This window comes from Zerene cesonia, chromosome 28 (assembly GCF_012273895.1).
Source record: "Zerene cesonia ecotype Mississippi chromosome 28, Zerene_cesonia_1.1, whole genome shotgun sequence".
NCBI classification, from domain to species: Eukaryota; Metazoa; Arthropoda; class Insecta; order Lepidoptera; family Pieridae; genus Zerene; species Zerene cesonia.
In genome coordinates, this window is record NC_052129.1 from 1,054,796 (window position 1) to 1,076,333 (window position 21,538).

The following is a 21,538-nucleotide window of genomic DNA, read 5'->3' on the forward strand; positions in this document are numbered from 1 at the left end:
TGTTTTCAATTCGACTGCATTTTTGTGTTTTTTACCTCATAACTTTACTCATAACTCATAACTATAAGATGAACTAATTCCGATAATTCTCTTTTTAAGAGATAAAGTTTCAATGTAGTGTTTCCCGTGTAGTTCAATTAAATTCGATCTAATTCTCACAATTTGAAGACGGTTAAGCTTTTTAATAATCATTTGTATAACTATTGGGTTATTTTAATTGATTACTTTTCAAATAAGAGAAGCGATATGTCACTTTATACGTCTTTTTAAAGTTACTGTCTTAAACGAAATTACAGAATACGTGAGCAAAATATGAAGAAAATATTATACGTTTGAAGTATTTTATTTAGTTTTTGTCCCAAACAATCGTGAAATGAATCATAATTAGTTAATGCAAGTTATATTATATATATAGTATTTATTAGATATAGTAAGTAATTGAGTTAGAAACACAAGTTACTTTCGACATTTATTTCGTCTCACAGTAAAAAATAAAGTTCACTGCAGCAAGTTATAGCATACTTACTGCATTGCGACATTGCTTACTTGAACTTTGAAGTGCAACACTGACGCTAGATTTAGAGGTATCCTGAAAGAATTAGAAGGAAATAACTTCCTATTCTTTTAAAAAACCGTCAAGAGAAAACTGGTTTCTGTTTTTTAAGAATAAACATCGAAACGAAATGAGCTCTGTACCATTTTTTTGTGCTTTTTGGTTGTCTGTAATTATTATTTTTTTCTAAAAATGTTTGTTTTTATTTTTTTTTTTTCATATATTACTTCATAAACAACCAATCTGTATGAAAATGAATCGCTAAATGTGTTTCGAAGCGTAAAACCAACATATATTCACTGACACCTTATTAAAACTATATTTTCTATCGTTAATCGTTATCTATAGTCGTTTTAAATCCAAATTTTATCTACACTAATATTATAAAGATGAAACATTAGTATTTTTGTACGTTTGTAATGTTTTCACACAAAAACCACTCGACCGATTTCAATAATTCTTACACCATTAAGATGAAAATTCAATGAATAAAATAGGCTATATACTAGCATACCCGGCCACGCGTTGCTGTGGCTGTGGCTAAATTTATTGTTAATTATAAATTATTGGGATAATCAATCGACATAAATACTATCCTATATCTTATGTTGGACCAAATTACACATAAAATATCAAATTTCATAAAAATCGGTCGAATTCGTGAAGAGTTAATTGGGAACATACATCATGACACTGGATTATTATATATTATCAAGATATACCACGGGCGAAACCGAGGCGAATATCAAGTATATAATATATTCAATAGATAATCGTAATCATATCGTATGGCTATCATACTAGGTCACTATCCAAGGCGCTAGTTGTCATCATATCTAGGTATACATAATATATATACTTGGCGTCACACAGACGCATCTCTCTCCCCTGATTTCTCGAACTTATATTGTATTCGGGTTTGTTATTTAAACTCAAACTCGCACACTCATTAATAAATTTACATTTAAGTTCTAATATTTGCATTAAGTTTTCTGCTATTAACAAATATGCTATATCCGAACATATTTTAAATAGTATAAAAGTCGCTTTCTCTGTCTGTCCCTATGTCCCTATGTATGCTTGAACCTTTAAACTGCGCAACGGATTTTGATGTGTTATTTTTAATAGATAGTGATTTACGAGGAAGGTTTAAGGTATTACAACATGTATTATACTACTCCGAACGTAACGCGTGCGAAGTCGCTTGCAATAGCTGGTATTCCAAAAAGTTTTAATGCATTAACTTTTTTTTTCTATGTCACCGTCGGCAATGGAGATGGTGGGTCGCCTGATAGTAAGCGCTACCACCGCCCATGAACAATGTCTGCAAACGACCTTACGCCTCTCCAAATGGATTGTCGACTTCAAATTGGAAAGGGATTAGGAAAGGATTGATCAGAGGAATAAAGGAAAGGAATGGGAAGGGTAAGGAAAGGGATATGGGCCTCCTCCTATTTTAGGGGCGTATTTAAATTGTTATATCACTTAGCAATTAGTTGAACGTTAATGAGTACTTATTATTTCGAAATATTTAATACTAGTCCCTCGTCCCAGTTCCGCCCTGCTTGTCGTAAGGTTAAATAAGTAAGTCCATGACACTCGCAGATAACGTGATTTGATTGGTTAGAGAATTTTTATAATTTTTTCTATACATAGATTATACCAACACTTACTTCTTATAAAAATTTTCAATAGGTACCTACATATATAATGTGAAAAAACAAAATACAATATTGTTGTAAAAACTAGACATATGTAAAAATACTTATTCTATAGCAAATGACAAATTTTCTAAATAAGTATTTATGAATACAAATAATGATAAAAAATTTAACATCTTATATATTAAATTCCCGTTAGTTACCGAACTCCGAGATGGCTGGACCGATTCTTATGAAATTTTGTGCGCATATCGGGTATGTCTGAGAATCGGCCAACATCTATTTTTCATACCACTAAATGGTAAGAGTAAGACAGAACAGCGTTTGCCGGGTGCAGCTAGTATTAAGTGTAATTGTTTTGTTTAACGGATATATAATTTTTTTTATATTTTAGCCTTCAGCTGTAAACCTGCTGAGCTCGATGTAGCCACTTATGAAGACTAATCATAGCAAAATAGACTAAAAACCTAGGATTAGACTTGAAGCATATTCTAAATATCTTACATGTGAAAAATAACAAACATTTTACAATAGATGTGTGACTAAATTAAATATTATCATTTATATTACATAATTAAATATTAAAGATTGCCTGGGAGACATCGCTTATAAGCGAAAAGGCCACCTATTTAACCTATGTTTCTTTCTTTTCTTGTTTTCTTCATTTTTATTTGTTAATCTTCCTCATTTATATGTGTTAAATAAGTATTATCACATAATAGAGTAATCATTATATATTGCGGAGAAAAATATTTTAAACAATACTTATTAAAACATACTTTGAAGACGGTCATCTTTCACTCTAATAACGTATTGGTGAATGTGGAGAAATTTCGGAAATTTGTGAATATAACTTCAGGTCATCGATTCATTTTGCCATAGCATGAGGGTGTAGTATTAAAATAAACAGGTGAGATACTATGCATTGATATTTTTTAAATCAATCATTAGAATCGTGGTTAACATTATCCTACTAATATTATAAACGCGAAAGTTTGTAAGTATCTATCGATATTTGTTACCCGTTCACGCAAAAACTACTGAACCGATTGCAATGAAATTTGGTACGTAGTTAGATGGACAACTGAAATAACGCGTAGGCGATTTCTATTCCGATATTCGATGTGGGGCGCAGCTAGTATTAAATATATACATCCGCTTTAATATTGTGTCGAAGAGAATTAAACATCATTAATTTGTAACTTTATATGCCTATTGCCTATATATATTTTTATTTGAATACGTAAATAGCACATATTTCCAATGTATTCGAAATTGCTACACTATAAAGTATGTATAATATTATTAATCCCTCCCAATGTTAATATTCCTCAGCCCCACCCACTTCAAAATCTCTCAAGGGCATCAACCTTTCATGGTCATGTACAGCCTACGCAAAAAGTTAATCTACCCTTACTTCATACATACTTAATCTATATCATAATTATTACAGAAAATATCGAAGAATTCATTAATGCATAATTTACCAATTGATTTCTCTATGATTTAAATATCTATACATTAGCGTGAAAAAAACTTTCCTGACGCTCTTTTTATATCGTACTAGCTGTTCACCCCGGCTTCGCCCGTAGTACATATCATCATCATCATCATCATCAGCCCATATATGTTCCCACTGCTGGGACACAGGCCTCCTATGAGGGTTCAGGCCATAATCCACCACGCTGGCCAAGTGCGGGTTGGCAGATGTCACATGTCGTCGAACTTTTAATTCTTGGACATGCCGGTTTCCTCACGATGTTTTCCTTCACCGTTTAAGCGGTGGTGATGTTATCCACATGCGCAGATAAATTGAAAAATCAATTTAATTCCTGCACGCTCGCCCGGTCTCGAACCCCGACTTATCGATTTTGAAGTCCGAGGTTCTCACCACTGAGCCACCACTGCTTTTTATAGCTTATATCATTAAGGGACATTGCAGCTATGTAACGGTGAAAAAATTTTTGAAATCGGTCCAGTGGTTTTGCGACAAAAACTTACAAACATACAAAAATACAAAGGGATCCTTTTTATAATATAAGTGTAGATAACAATGCTCCTTTCACGAAAAGATAACCCAATGATGTTTGAAATTTGGCTCATTTATAGTTTCTCCTTTATTATATACTAACATAGTTTTTAAGAATCAATTGTTACTAACAAAATGTCTGAGTTACTTGAAATTAAATAAAAATAATTATAATTTATATTGGGGACGGCAAATGCTAATATATAATCATAATGTAATTATTCATAGCAATTTTCTAGTTCTTTATTGCTTTAAATAGAATTTTTTAAATCCTACTAAATATATATCATAATTGCGAAAGTTTGTAAAGATATGTGTGTGTTTGTTGCTCTTTCACGCAAAAGCTACTGAACCAATTGCCATGAAATTTGGTACGTAGACAGCTGGATAACTGGAATAACATATAGGCAATTTTTTATTCTGATATTCCTACGGGATACGGACTTACGCGGGTGAAACCGCGGGGCACAGCTAGTATATATCATAATTGCGAAAGTTTGTAAAGATGTGTGTGTGTTTCTTGCTCTTTCACGCAAAAGCTACTGAACCGATTGCAATGAAATTTGGAACGTAGATAGCTTGTCAACTGGAATAACATATAGGCAACTTTTTATCCCGATATTCCTACGGGATACGGACTTACGCGGGTAAAACCGCGGGGCGCAGCTAGTTTAACATGAATTTATTAATATGCATTAATTAAGAGATTATTGACGTATTTTGTAAAAAGACTAATATGAAGTAATAAAAATAAAATATTATCATAACATTCAAACTGCAGCTAAAGCTAACAAAGGCCTGAACTTCTTCGAATCGTCCTGAACTCGAATTAAAGTCATATTATGGACATATCACCACAAAAAGTTCCTAACAACAGTACGACACGATCAAAAAAGCCAAATCTAATTCTAATATTGGTTTGGTAACGAGAAAACGATTGCAAAAAGCACCTCTTTATAAAAAGCCTTCTTAAAATCTTCTGTAACGAAACAGCTATCTTTTTGCACAAAACGTGCAAATACTAAAGACTCATTATCTCGAAGGCTTCCACGAATGAAGCAATAAAAAATCGATACCGACCAGTGAACCCTCTGATTAAAAGAGACAGATAAAACAACAATATACAATGAGAACACAACTCCATTCGGGACATTCATGTTACATTTTAATAACGAACAAAATAAAGTCAGTACCAACCATTATATCATCGAAACAAAATGAAGCAATCAAATCGATTGAAAAGTTATTTCGAATTGACACAAATGTCACATTTTGCGCCTAAACGTCAAACGTCAGTCGGCCATTTTGTGAACGCTTATTGGCGCGTTCCAAAGGGTTGTTTATAGAGGCTTCATCTGATATACGCTCGTCTCTTTCCATCAACGTTACATAATACGGAAATGGGTGAGGAGTGCCGGTTTTTAACTCGAGTTCCGCATGCGGCGACTAGTCGGGGGTGGCTATTGATTTTTCTCTGAGTTTGCGGCAGTCGCCCGTCAAGCCGGTGCCGAGCGCGAAAAACACATCTGTGCGCGCTTCGCGTTACAAAAATTCGCTTTTAACGTTCAAAAATTTATCGCATTTTGAGTTTCGAACGTCGGAAAAAACCCTTTAGTTTTTGTGTGCTGATCTGTGCTGGGAGTTATCGTAAGTCACGTTGAATTAATTTATAATCTTTTTTAATTGATACCATACGTTATTGAACTTTAATTTAATATATTTATTGAATAATACACAAACAGCCTTCTAGTTTTTCTCTTAAAATCAAAATGGCTAATCATCATCAGCTGATTGACACACGCATGACATAAATACGCGACGTTCAATAGCTATATAAATTAGAAAAAAAAAATGAAGTTCTTACCAATTTCGCCATGGCCAGATTTTGTTTATAAACTTTAGTACGTACTGTGTGAAAAACGTTCATTTTTTAAAAGGAATCACTTTCCAATAAGGTTTTTACGGGGAATAAATTAATCGTCAATCGATTCCGTCGAGACGACAGATCTGTCTAAGACTAACCGAAAGAAGGCTGCAGGATGTGACGTCACGGATCGTTAACACCATGTTGATGGTGACGTCACTCGTCCTCGCATCCAGGACTCATTAGTTTAGCATAAGCAATTACACGGGCCGAGATATGTCATCTCGGCAATAAATGGTTGGATATTAGATCACACATACCCATTTCGTGCGGATGTATTTTTTACGAGTGTGCGGTCAATTTGCTGGAAATTGTCTTAATAATGTCGTGTATTGGGTATTGAATATTTAGTAAAGACAATTATAACAACTGTATGTTCATTGATCCCCAAACTAGGACATCCTGTGTCTTCGGGACCAAAATATCAAATTAATACTACCAGTGTATCTATTTGATGGATTTCAAAACATTCATACTATTCTTTCTTTTTGACCTACCCTTTAGAATACAAATTCTGTCGTCTCAAAAATTACCTAAAGTTTTATTTGAGATAATTATATTTTATAAAATATACCTATATTTTAATAGTTAAAATAAGGAGAATCTTAAATACATATTAATGTATACGATAGCAATATTTTTTCATGAAAATTGATCGAGAAATGAACAATTACCTACTGAGTAGTAACACAGATTAATAAATAATTACACAGTTTACACTACGGTTAGGGCATTATTAGTGATAGAGATTTTATTCCAACGTTTTGTACAATTATATCTAGTACGTTAAAAAAACTATCTAGCTGTAAATTTTTTGAGGTCACACGAGTTCTATTTGAAAATATATTTATTTTATTTCACTGCTACAATTCGTTACACCGTATCAGTCCTATAACGTTTATACAATTAAAAAACTTCCCACGTTAATATAATTTATAAAATACTAGCTGCGCCCCGCCGTTTCATCCGCGTAAGTCAGTAAGGATAAAAAGTAGCCTTTATGTTATTCCAGTTGTCCAGCTATCTACGTACCAAATATCATTGCAATCGGTTCAGTAGTTTTTGCTTGAAAGAGCAACAAACGCACACACATCCTTACAAACTTTCGCATTTATAATATTAGTAGGATTTACCAAATTTCGTCAATGATTACCAGCCATTTTGCGGAACAAAAATCGAAACATTAGAACATAGAAACCTTCATCATCATCAGCCCATATATGTTCCCACTAGGTTATGTGAAAAAATTGCAAATACAAAAGTTGTAGATCTTTTTATTACCTACAACTTTGCCATTCAACTTTTTTCCATAGGACTTGTACTTTTACCGGAAATCAAGATAAAACATTTTTTACCCTTAAAAACTCACCCCCTCCCACTTCCCGAACTCGGATCGTCTGTAATTTATTTTTCCTTTCATTTTGATCATATTTCCCACATTTTCTAATGGGTTTCATCCTACTGTAATTTTTTTTCATTTTTTACCATTTTTAAAAGCTTCGGCCCTGGTCTATAGAGTGATGTCTTATTAACAAAATTCAACATTCGCTTTGGGTCATTGCGCCGTAAATTATTATAATCTACAATCATATTTATATTTTAATCCAATGATGGTTTTGGAAATTGCTAAGATGCCTTAGGGTCCTCGAAAAAAACTCATTATAATAAATAATATTGTGCTCTACCACCTTGGCAATAAAGGTTGATTCGTGAAGATTATAAATTATTTGCAGAGTCCTTACGACTCTTAATGTTCATGGGGGTGGCTTACCACCAGGAGACTCACCAATTCTTTTGTCATTTTATCAATTATGACATAAAAAAATCTGTGTAATTGGGAGGGTCAGGAAATAATTCCAGTTACACATTTAATACATAGACATCCTCATATCCTTAAAACCTTTCTCTTATCCATTAAAAAAGACCACATTATAATCCGTGGCGTAGTTGTAAAGATGTAAGATAACGTATGGACACACAGAGACAGAGATTTTGTTTTATACTATGTAGTGATGAAGAAATTTTTAACACTAACGCTATATTAAAACCATTTGTAAATTAGTTAAATTTGAGAACGAATTGATAAAATAAGATGTAAATAAATGGTAGATGTCTCTAAATATACAAATAAACATTAATTTTAAAACAAAAACTACTACTTCTTCAAATCGTTAGAACTAGACAAAATTTAAATGAGACCACAAGGGTGGTAACAGCGGTAAAAACTAATCATAAAAATCTGTTCACCCGGTACAAATTTATGAGACAACAGCACAAAAAATACTGTCGAACAGAACATCGGATGATTTTTGAATTTGGTTGGAACTCAAAACCTTTCTAATCTCATTTTAAATGTCAATTTAATAAGCGTTAAGACATTGAAGTAAGATTCAGATATGCGAATATAATCTGAAATTTCAAGCCGGATTTCCGTAATGCTTTTGTCACGTTATTTCCCGATTGATGCTGCGATGTGGTTGTCTACCATCCATTTAATTTATCAACGAATTATAGCAGAGGTTCACAAAGAGACGGTGGTTCACTTTAGTTGTATATTATTAATTGGCTTAAAAAGAGTTGTGAACGCCGTTACTATTTTTCGTTGTTTAATTTTTTGTAAGTTCCTGTAAAATTTAAATAATACTTTATTAAAAAATTTAATCAAAAGTTCGAAGACCAGTGACATTTGGCAACCCGCAATTTGCCAGCGTGGTGGACTATGGCTTGAACCCTCATAGGAGGCCTGTGTCCCAGCAGTGGAAACATATATGAGCTGATGATGACGATGATGATTAAAAAATTAAACAAAATAGAAACCATGTTGTCATTAAATGGTTCAAACCAACATTTAGTTACAAGGTGGTGTACACATATTTACAATTTTATGACTTGTTAAATACTTATGAACAATTTATTCCTAGCAGCGTGCCGAAGTGGTACCGACCATATGACGTTAATTTTTCTTTTTTCGAAAAAGGTCTGTATTTACCTACACGGTTAATACAATTTTTATTGTTTTTTTTTATAATAATATGTAATGTGGTAGTCGAGTTCGCATCGGCAACAAGGGCCCACTCGCACAGTACCACACCCCCACAGAAAAGCGGACGGAAAAATAGACAGTCCCGACTTTTCCCCACTAACTTCCCACTCCCGTGGGATTTCCGGGATATCCTGTTTCTCGGTTCTTAAACTATCGACCAAAATTCAGCCAGTTCAATGGTTTGAGCATGAAGAAGAGTTAGACAGACGGAGATATTTTCACATTTATAATATTTTATATAGGAATTATACTCTTTGAATAATAACATTTTGTTTAAACTCACCCCAAACTAGCTTCCTTAAAAACATGATGCATTGCCAAGACCAGTTTTGCTACGAGCTAGCCGAATAAAATGTTAGCTCAAATCATCTGGGAAGTTTGCCAATGCGAAACTGCATAACCGAATATCCAGGCTGTATTTAGCTTTGAGTTAGGGCTTTATTTATTACGGAATAAGATACATTTTTGAAAATTGTTCGCCTTTTGTAATGTCTAATCTGTATTCCGTGAACAAAGTTTTAAAGAAATTAAACATCCTTTTAATTTTGCGATAATCGTAACCTTTTCAAACTATTGGGTAAGGTTGGTATAGGTATTTCCCTAAATCCTATGTATATCCTACTATCCTACTAATATTATAAATGCAAAAGTTTGTAAGGATGTGTGTGTGTTTGTTGCTCTTTCACGCAAAAACTACTGAACCGATTGCAATGAAATTTGGTACGTAGACTGCTGTACAACTGGAATAACATATAGGCTTTTTATCCCGATATTCCTGCGGGATACGGACTTACGCGGGTGAAAACGCGGAGTGCAGCTAGTTTACAAATAAAAATAAAAATATATACAATATAAATAATAAGGCAATTTTTACAAACAATATATGAAATTGATATTAAAAATTAATATGGTAACTACGGACTATATAATAATTATCAACACATTTTTCGAGTAAATGATCTCATTCAAGAAACGCAGATAAATAAAATAAAATTATTATGTTATACTAGCTGCTCATCCTGGTTTGACCCGTGGTTCATAGCCTAAATCATTCAGTGTATATGCAGCTTTCTAATGGTGAAAGAATGTTTGAAATCGTTTCAGCCGTTCACGCGTGATGGCATGACTAAGGGTAATAGGGATTCATTTATACATATATTATTATATATAACAATATAATATTACAATTTAACAAATACGACAAATAAATTCAAAACGTGACATCATAGCGCGTGATAGACATCCTCTAGAGACGAACAAATCACCGATAGAAGGATATTTTCAGGAAAGTTCGAGAACAAATAATGGTAGAGTAATTGTCGAAAGATAAGAATGTTTGGGGCTAAAATTGAGTCACGCTCGCTTCCTTATCGCTGTTATAGCACGGAATACTAAGTGCAAGTAGTTATAATTAAAACCCGACTGTGAATGAAGAAGGGGTATGGTTTACGAGGAGCTGTTAGATTCTTCTTAATTGTGATTTTAGATAATTTTAAATTAATAAAACACATGTCTTTCATTGATTCAGAGATACATTAATACTTTCACTATTTATATAGAAAAATTGTTGAAGTCAAATATAAATAATGCTTTTTTAGTTTTAATAGTTAATTGTTATATAATTTGCGTATCTAATTTTATCAACTTTTAGATTGTAATAAAGTGTGTGTAGTAAATGTAAATGTAGAAGAAACCTTACTATTATAAATATTTTCACAAATGTACAATGAATATAATAGATAGATAGATCTACTCTCAACAAAAACAAAAAATAACTATTTATAATTTATATATAATAAAAAATTATGTATAAAAAACGTTTCACGCAATCAGACTTTATTTTATCGACAACCAACTGTTTGCCCCGGCTTCGCCCGTGATACATAGACTGTGGTACATGGCCTGTGTCACTCAGAGTAGCTTTCTAGTGGTGAAAGAGTTTTAAAATCTATGGAACAATCGGTTTGTTGTTGATGACAAACATACATAAATGTTTAAAATATAACTTGAATAATATCTTTTCGTATATACGCATGTAACGTATGTCACATTGCTTTTATATGAGGCTTAAACAGCGACCCAAATTCTTAATTACATTTGTGGTTAATTAATCGGTTGCTCGTTGTATAGTAGAATATACCTTATCACTATACACTAGAAATCGGCCGTCCTTATCACTAAAAAGGCTATGCTAAAGCACTGATTTATTTGTATACTAGCTGCACGATTTCACCCGCGTAAGTCTATATCCCGTAGGAATATCGGAATAAAAAGTTGCCTATGTGTTATTCCAGTTATCCAGCTATCTACGTACCAAATTTCATTGCAATCGGTTAGGCAGTTTTTACGTGACGGAGTAATAAACATACACATACACATACATCCATCCTCACAAACTTTCGCATTTCTAATATTAATAGAAAGGATACTAACTATTTTAATAAAAACTAAAGCTTCTTCAGAACTAGATCAAATTTAATTCCACACCAGAGGGATGAGATTTCAAATAGAAAAAAAATCTTCAAAATCGTTTCACCCAGTCAAAAGTTCTGTGGTGCAAAGCTAAAATAAATACACTCGTACTGATAACCTCGGTTGAAAACGGTTTATCCCTTCGTGACATTATAGTCATTACTAAAAATCTTATTGTTTACAGATTAAATTGACAGTCAATTTCTGATAATTGAAACCCTTTAAATATTTCACTATTATATTTTTAGGACCAAGAATATTTGCATTCAATCAAGCAATACTGTTTATTTTATCAAACACACAATAACTGAATAAATATTTGACCCGATACATAGCTGTCTCCAAGTAAAAACCAATATTCCACAAGTACCCATATCGAGGCTGAACTTAACCAAACGTTTTCCAATAATCCAGCTCTTGAGTTCCCGGTAATGTGTCATGAAACCTGATCTAGATTCTCGATATTGAAAAGGCGCCTTTCTTGGGATTTAGGGCTTACCAAGTTATTGAACTTTGAAACTTACATTTCAATTTAGTGTTGAGGTGGTTTGATTCAATATTAGTGTGACTTCTGTTATTCCCTCAACGTAAGAGTGGTGGTTTGAGTTTGAAGTGTTTGTCTGTGTCATCGTAGATCTCAAATGGATGGGCATATTTTGATGCGGTTTGTTTTTTTGATTTCCCTCGTGATAGCTATAAGTTAAGTTGTAATATCAACTCGTTTTTCAAATGATGTAAGGCTACGAAAGTTATATAATCATTAAACAACAATAATTTATTTATTTTTTTCATTTCATTTACTTGTCAATAGATATATTATATATGACTTATAGATTTGAGATAGTCAGTTGGGTAGAGTTATTTAATGCAGTAGGTAGTGAAGTGTGTGTATTTTTATATAATAATTATAATAATATAAATATGGAATTGTGTAATAGATGTTATACATAAAAACCTTCCTCTTGAACCACTCTATCTATAAAAAAAAAACCTATCAAAATCCGTTGCGTAATTTTAAAGATTTAAGCATACATAGGGACATACGGACACAGAAAGCGACTTTGTTTTATACTATATAGTGAAGTAGTGATATTGGTAATAAGCATACCTTCACATTTTAATCTTTTATTTTAATTATTAACATAATAAATCCACAGCAACTACAACGTAAACAAAATCAATCAGTATTAACTGATATTGATTATATCAATGCTATAACCGAAAACCCATTAACTTCTAGTCCGCCTAACTTGCACTGCGGTTGAAAACTTTTGCCCCGGAAATGCAATCTGTTCAAGTAATACACTTAGTGGATGGTAGTTGGATGAACTTACTGTATGTGGATGTGAACTGAATGATTGGTGGGATATGTATTTGACTTAATTGCGACGTGGAAGCATTGAAATTATTGGCTTTTTAGCATATGTGGGCCGTAGTTTTATTTAAGACGTAAAATATTTTTCATTGATATATAGCCTCTGTTATTAGGTAGATTAATCAAGACATAAGGTCAATTAAGTGGGGGCTGAATGAATTTATAATAACACTAGCTGCGCCCCGCGGTTTCACCCGCGTTAGTCTGTATCCCGTAGGAATATCGGGATAAAAAATGCTCATATGTTATTCCAGTTGTCCAGCTATCTACGCGCCAAATTTCAATGCTATCGGTTCAGTAGTCTTTGCGTGAAAGAGCATCAAATACACACACATCCTTACAAACTTTCGCATTTATAATATTAGTAGGACTAGTGGAATTAGTAGAATAGTAGTAAGTAGGATGGATTGAATAACGATGAATGATTGAAATCCATTCCTTCTTAACAGTCGTCAATCCTTTCCTTATCCATTTTCCCTTAAAGACGGACAGGAGCTCATTTGCAGAGCCATCACTCCCGCGAATGGTCATTGGCTGTGGTGATCGCTTACCTTCGGGCGTACCACCAGCCCAGCTGCCCGCTATGACATAAAAAACGAGTATTTAAAGAAAATCTTATGTTGATAAAACTGAAGAAATTTTTAGCCGAAGCAACATCTCTCGCGAGATACCATCGATGTTTTACGTGATTGAATGTTACTAAATGAGATTGCATTCCCTGAAGCGAGAGAATTTTCGTTTTCATGCGGAAGTGTATGATACAACCCATGAATGTAGCGTATCACCGTGGTATACCACTTTAGAATCAGTTATGAACAAAAGGATACGTGTATTTTAAATGCACGGTATTGTGTGGTTGTTTATTGTTTATCAACCGACAACGAAATAGCAGATTATCAATTTGAATACTTTTTTTTGGCTCTGTTACCAATTAATTTCCGACGAAGGGACAAATTTTGTCAGACGGTCCTATTTAAATTTGATCTAGTTTATTTTGAAGGTTTTTTTGGGTAGGAGGTTGAAGGTTTTCACACAATTTGAAGATGTTTTTAATGCACTGTTTGCATAAATAAAAAAACAATTGGCTTCTTTACGTCACGTCGTGAAGTTTCACGAATCATCACCTACAGTGCCACCAATTAAACTCTAAAATAGCGAAAAATCGAACTAAAGATGTTGAATTGTCATTGTTGACTACTTCAAGCGCTCTGTGTTTTATTGCTGTCTTTCTAAATTTGCCGAAAGCTATTTAAAGTGATGCCCAGAATATTATTCTAAAGGTTATATTACTAGCTGCGCCCCGCGGTTTCACCCGCGTTAGTCTGTATCCCGTGGGAATATCGAGGCAAAAATTGCCTATGTGATATTCCAGTTGTCCAGCTATCGTACCAAATTTAATTGCAATCGGTTCAGTAGTTTTTGCGTAAATGACTAACAAACATACACACCTCCTTACAAACATTCGCATTCATAATATTAGTAGGATAGGATAGTAGGATTCTAAAGATTATAAGATAGTTGAAATGTTCAAGAGAGAAGCTGATAGACAAAACCTCTAAATCAATCACAATAAAAACAAGAACTATTTGCATTGAATGCGTTTTGGCAATGATCCATATTGCATTTTTATGGATTCCTATTTTAAATCTCGTTCGTTATGGATGGGAGAACAAATAAAACCATCCGATTTTGCATACTTTAATTTGATGGAGCTTACAAATATAAAGAAATGGTAATAATTTGTTTCATAAATAGCTTGATATCAATGTTATTAGAGAAAGAAAACAGTTTTAAGTTTTATTTTCTTGTTTGATTTTACGCGAGTATAATAGGTACATTTAGAAATTATATTATCGATTTATTCATTATATTATCGGGGTTACAGCGAACGTATAAATCGCGTTTAAAATCCGTTAAAAAGTTTTAAGTATTTCTCAGTCACTGTGGGTTTTAAGAGAAAACTAGAAAAATATCCATGATATAGTGTCAGTGTGTCTATCACGTCAAATCTTTTTATTACATATAATAGTTACTTTGGGATAACTGGCAGCGCACGGAGCGGAAGCTCTTAACAGGAAAAAAAAATCCGATTTCAAAACATTCTTCATTGGTGTTCCGCTCCTATTGGTCTATGCGTGATGTTATAAAGCCTATAGCCTGCTCAATAAATGCGCTATCTAACACTGAAACTATATTTCAAACCGGGGTAATAATTCCTGAGATTAGTGCATTCTACCAAACAAACAAACTCTTCAACTTTATAATATGGATAAAAATTTTAAGGAGATTCTATTGTCTGATACCATTCTTCCGTTGCAGCAGCAGCACATGCCTGAGGGCGGCAGGGCAGACGCTTGAACCAGTCCACGAGCCGACCGGCTGCACCCAGATGATCGGATCATTCTGGAATTTGTGTCGTGCGTGCCCATCCATGCCTGTGGATAAGGTAATTTGCGTTTTATTACTTGTGTCTTAGAGATTATTTAATGATTAATAATGTTTTTTGTTACATTACTACCAACTTTTTAACAAACGCAGTGGTGGCTAAATTAATTTTTCAATTTATCTCCACATGTGGGTAACATCACCACTGCTTAAAACGGTGAAGGTTATGGCCTGAACCCTCATATATACTCCTACTGCTGGGCAATAGGAGCATGTATGGGCTGATGATGGTGATGATGATGATGATCCTCGAATTTAAGGGAGAGTAACGAACGGCAATTGATTTTTACATATACAAATATTAAAACTATAAATTCCTCTGAGCATAGTTCACCATCGCCATCTGCTGGACGCCCTATATAAAGATTCATAATAATGGCTTAATACTATGAAACATTTTATATTCAACCATAAAATATACAATCTCATCACTTCAGACGCGACGCGTTCAAGTTATGAGCAATTTAATGAGCTCTCTGAAATTCAGGCCTCGCAACTGAATGCCTAAATATCGTTACAAGACCTGTCTGGAATACAAAGGACTGGTGAAATATTAAAGGTAGCTGGAAGCATTGTAGCTTTAACACCCTTTTTGGTTTCTTCACGGAACTAGAATATTCTGTAGCAAACGTTTTGATTGAATATTATAATAGATTATAATATTTATATCATATCTTATTGTATATTACATAGTGTACCATTAAACGAAATTACCTGAAGTGAAGATCTATGGTAATTATACGACCGGCTTGGTCCAAGATGCCCACAATGGGAGGTATGTCTACATAGTTAATTAAAACATTTTGGACCAAGCCTGTAGTAGTAAACTTAACTATAGTTAAAATACTGAACGAATTTCATTGGTTAGGCAAATGATTAACTGTCAGAAAGATTTATTAAATATTGGACGCTCGTCCCGGCTCCGCCCGGATATCAGGATTCCTGTTTTATCTCAACGCAGCTTTGATCGGGATAAAAAGTATCCTATCACCCAAGTCAGCTCATACCCTGCCGGAATACCAAATTTTCAATTTGAGTTTAAATTATATCACTGGTCAGCCGGGTCGAAGGCAATCCATAATATATTCAAATCTTCTTATATATAAAATTCTCGTGTCACAGTTTTCGTTGCCATACTACTCCGAAACGGCTTGACCGATTCCTCTGAAATTTGGTAAGCATATTGGGTAGGTCTGAGAATCGGCCAACATCTATTTTTTATCCCGATATTCCTACGGGATACGGACTTACGCGGGTGAAACCGCGGGGCGCAGCTAGTATATTGTATAAAATCGCTTCGTACTTTAAAAATGCTTCTCGCTTTATACCCTGCCTGGAAATAAATGAGGAGGAATAATACATTTATTTTGATTACTCAGCTTTTTTTCAAACATACTCTCCAAATGACCATATAATACCATCTTTATAGTTGACCTCAAAAACATATAGTCATTTTAATAACAACCCCGAATGTGCCGTGTTGATAAGGGTCATTGTTGCATAAACAATGGGACATTAATCTTCATCCTAAATCTCCTTTTGTTCAGGCAAATATTGTGAATGCCGGCTCATAACGCCCTAAACGGACAGTTTCAACAATGCATTGAATACCTAGTTACCTACATATGGTTTATATACTGCTATGACCTTTTAAATAATCAAGTATGTGTGTGAAAATAAAATCTATTAATATAATGTTCCTTATGAGCAAACAGGTATAGGTAAGCCAGTTTCATGTAAATGGAATCTGTGAATATTGATTTTGAAGCAAATTGGTCACGGAAAATGTTTTTTCTTTCCTTCCAGTACAAAGTTTAAGCTTTATGCTATACTAGCTGCGCCCCGCGGTTTCACCCGCGTAAATCCGTATCCCGCAGGAATATTGGTATAAAAAGTTGCCTATATGTTTGTCCAGTTGTCCAGCTGTCTACGTACCAAATTTAATTGCAATCGGTTAAGTACTTTTTGCGTGAAAGAGTAACAAGCACACACACATCCTTACAAACTTTCGTTTGTAAGGATAACATTTATAATATTAGTAGGAAGGATTAATACGCATGTACTATAATTTGAGTTTAGGGTATGATATTGCCAGTTTGAAAAATTAAATAAAAAACCTTCGTGTTGCAAATCAAAGTGATCAGGCTAGTTCAATATTATACAGGAAAGCATTATACTAGTTTTATGTTATGTGATATTTGGCATTCGCTTATAAAAAAAAATCAATTGTTCAAAGCTTCGTTACGATATTTTGTGGGCAGCCACATCAGGGACTGGCTGCATCCCAACTATTTGAATGTTTAAGCACGACCCTCGCACTGATTGCGTCTGCATTTTTAATGACTTTGATAGTAATGCGAAAGTGATAATAGCGTATGCACAGCTGACGTCATACTTGTACGTGTTATTGAATATTTTATAAAGCACTAGCTGCGCCTCGCGGTTTCACTCCCGTAAATCCGTATCCCGTAGGAATATCGGGATAAAATGTTGCCTTTATGTTATTCCAGTTGTCCAGCTGTCTACGTACCAAATTTTACTGCAATCGGTTCAGCAGTTTTTACGTGAAAGAGCAACAAACACACACACGTCCTCACAAACTTTCGCATTTATAATATTAGTAGGATTAGTAGGATTAACCATAAAATATACATCAAGTCAATATACACTCCTATTATATATATTTTATTGCAATAATATTAATTTATTACAATTCCTGATATTATTACAGTTACTGCTCTCATCCTAGAGGAGATATTCAACATATTGAAAATTATTAAAACACCTTTAGTAGCTTTTGAGTATCACATGATGCTAAATTACTACTCCTACAAAAATATAATAGCAACACTCAGATACAAAACAAGACAGCGTCCAACAGGCGCTTTAAATTCAAAACCTTCCATGAAACTCGATTGAAGGAATATTATTTAAACGTTTTAAAATTTTATTTCTTATTTTCTCTATGAAATAACTTTTGAAAGATGGACTACGAGCAATCCTTGCACTAGTTTGAAATGATGAATGTACGAGCTATCTTATTAATATGTATCAAAAGTCATGTGGCTTAAAAAAAATTTTTTTTCTAGCTTATAACAATACACTCTTTATAAACACTATGTAAATTAAGGAAGCTATAGGCTAATTATAACAATGCCTAAGAAGTACCTACTTTTTATCCATATTTATTCTAATAATATTCATGAGTTTGTTTGGTCCGGTTAATTCCAGAAAAATTGGTCCGAATTTAAAATTCTCTGACCGTTATATATGTGCGTAGGTTATAATATACTAACCAATCGTAATGTCATACCTATTTAAATTATATAATAAAGACTCATTTGCTATAAGCATAAAGTTATAAATTTAATATATAACTCTAATATAAGGCACTGTAACATAAGTCAAACTACAATTTAATTAGATAACTAAATATTTATGGAAGTCTTTCACAAATTTAATGGAATCTGATATAGTTTGACGTTTCGCTTCACTCGGTCTAGTGGCTCGGTTATCAAATATCAAGGATCTTAGAAGTTAATTATGTTAATCCTAAATTGTTATGAAATTAGACCTAATTATTATATAGGTAATGACGAAAATGGGATTAGCACGTACGCAGACAGAAGCCGTACTGTGCTGACGTGGAAAATTTGGTGTTCAACTTAGTTCGAGATTAGCCTGTTGGCTGTTAGGCAGGAAATAAAAATCGACTAAGTTTTAATGCTAGTTTGATCTAAACAAATCACTTTGTTTGTTTATAAGGCATTGATTATTGTTATATGCAAATAAGCTAAAAGTTCTCTAGTTCATATAGGTAGCTTTCTGTCCCTGTCTTTGCCCGCAAAGCAATGGAGAATGTATATACATAAAACATACATCCGAAAGCTGATATTAACCTTAAAAATAAAAGTTGTAGTAAAAATTGTGCAGGGTTTTATACAAAAAAAAAATCTAACATACAATCAGTTATTATTTGAACATCCGTCACTTTAAAAGTTTGCCATATTCCACTCTTAGCTATAATATTCTTCGCTAAAATATTTCTAGACGTGTGAAATATAGATCTTTCGATAAAGCTCATATGTTAGGCTTTAAAAGATCAAAAACTTATGAAAAGACCTTACTAAATATCCCGCGCGAATTTCAAACGACCCTATTCATAAAAGGCGGCAAAATTCAATAAAGCCTCGTTTCATTCATGCCTTTAATATCAACCAATGAAAAGACCCATGCCGCATTGTGATTGGCCGGTTTTTTGACTGTGGCGCGGTTCTGAATTTCTATTGGCCGTTTACTCAATGCCCTTGATATGCCGTGAACTTTGTTTTCCCAAAGGGTCTGTGCCCTGAAAGGAAATTGGATGGCAAATTACATGTATCTTCTTTAAATAATCTATCATGGGAGCTGAGGAGATTTTGATTACTTATTCGAATAATAAAATGGAGGGAATTATTAATGTTTAAAAAAGTTTTAAGTTTTTAAGTACTTAATAATATAAAAAATAAATTTAATGTACAGCTTAAGTGCCTGCTGCATTTAACATAATATATTCACTCCTTCAAACCCACTTATAGATTAATATGATATGGGATAAGAGAACGTGTGTAATTTTGCACGATTGTGTGCCCACATAAATGGTTAAACAAATTTAGATCAAATTTCGCATGCAAATAGACAATTGGTTAAATTCAAAGGATACATTTACACACGTCAGTAGCTGTGGTTATAATATAATGTTTCTCAAACATTTTATTATTTAAATAATATTATTTAATAAAAAATACATAAGTGAAAAGACAACTGGGTAAAACAAATGATTTGTTTTTTTTTTTAATTATTAATAATAAAGGATTTAAAACCACCGACCAACCAATCGACCAACCGACCAACCGACCAACCAACCAACATAAATAGACTGCGGTATAGAAAATTTCTCGAAATATATACTTTTCACCTATCTTTTTGACAAAAATTTTTATACAATATACAATTTCTGCCAGCTCCTATTTCTACTTCATATACCAAGAGAGATCATACGTGACAAACAAACAGGAGTTGAATCAAATTATCAGTTTGGAAGCTACGACAGGCATACAGATAAAATTGGAAAGACCGTTGGGTTCAAAAAACCTTCAGGCAACTAGTGCTAGTCTTTTCTCAGATTGACAGTTTAGCCGCTGGATAGTTTCTGCATCTAGCAAAATTGAGCGTCGCTTGAGGCAGCATTTTTTGCGCTCATTTTCTCTCCTTCTCCGTGATAAAAACTAGATGGCGCTGTGATAAACGTTTTGATAAAAAATAGGAATTTACTTAGATATTCTCTATTCAACGTGTTGGAAAAAAGGAAAAGCGAGATTCCCCCGGGACTGTATTTTCCTTTCACTATACAGGCGGCCTCGGGCTAAAAGCGGTTATTGTTTAAATTTTCATATCCTCTGGATGTCTGGAGGAGATGCATTGCATAGATATGCCGTGCTATTCGTGCATATCGCATGCTTATTCTGTTTTTAGGTATAATAAAATGGATTCAATACTTTTTCCCTAAACCACAACTGTCATTTTTTAAATCCATTGATCACGTAATCAGACATATAAAACCAACTTCGCTTAGTACCTATCACCAAATTCTATTTAAGAGCAGGTGTTCTAACATATAATGAAGGTATATAATAACTATAGCATTTAATACACATTAACATAATGTAAAGAAATTTTCATTTCATATTGCCCTAAATAACCGGTTGTTTATTTTACTACACGTGTATTATCGTTTTATCATTTTATGAAAAGTACGTAGGGGAAAGTAATGAATAAATCATTATCTATATTAAACTGAAAGCCACAAAGAGAGTTATTGATTTATTATACAACATAATTATAGCCGACTCACCCTTGAATGATAACTATCCTATAATCCAAGTATAGGCCTGTGGGGAACGAACGGTCATTGCGTCGACCAGACTATGGTATCGATCCCACCAAGCGACCACCACTCCCTCACTTCTTACTTCTTACCACTAGTCGACTGTCGCC

General features: G+C 33.5%; 1 protein-coding gene across 1 annotated transcript in view; it reads left to right on the top strand.

Annotated features, from left to right (window-relative positions):
- Positions 1–5,717: 5,717 nt before the first annotated feature.
- LOC119837681 (serine/arginine repetitive matrix protein 1) overlaps positions 5,718–21,538 on the top strand; it is a 57,283-nt gene continuing 41,462 nt past the window's right edge. Inside the window, exons 1-2 of the mRNA XM_038363412.1 lie at positions 5,718–5,890; positions 15,377–15,503. Coding sequence (XP_038219340.1) covers positions 15,447–15,503 — 57 coding nt within the window. The 5' untranslated portion in view covers positions 5,718–5,890; positions 15,377–15,446. The remainder of the gene's footprint in view (positions 5,891–15,376; positions 15,504–21,538) is intronic.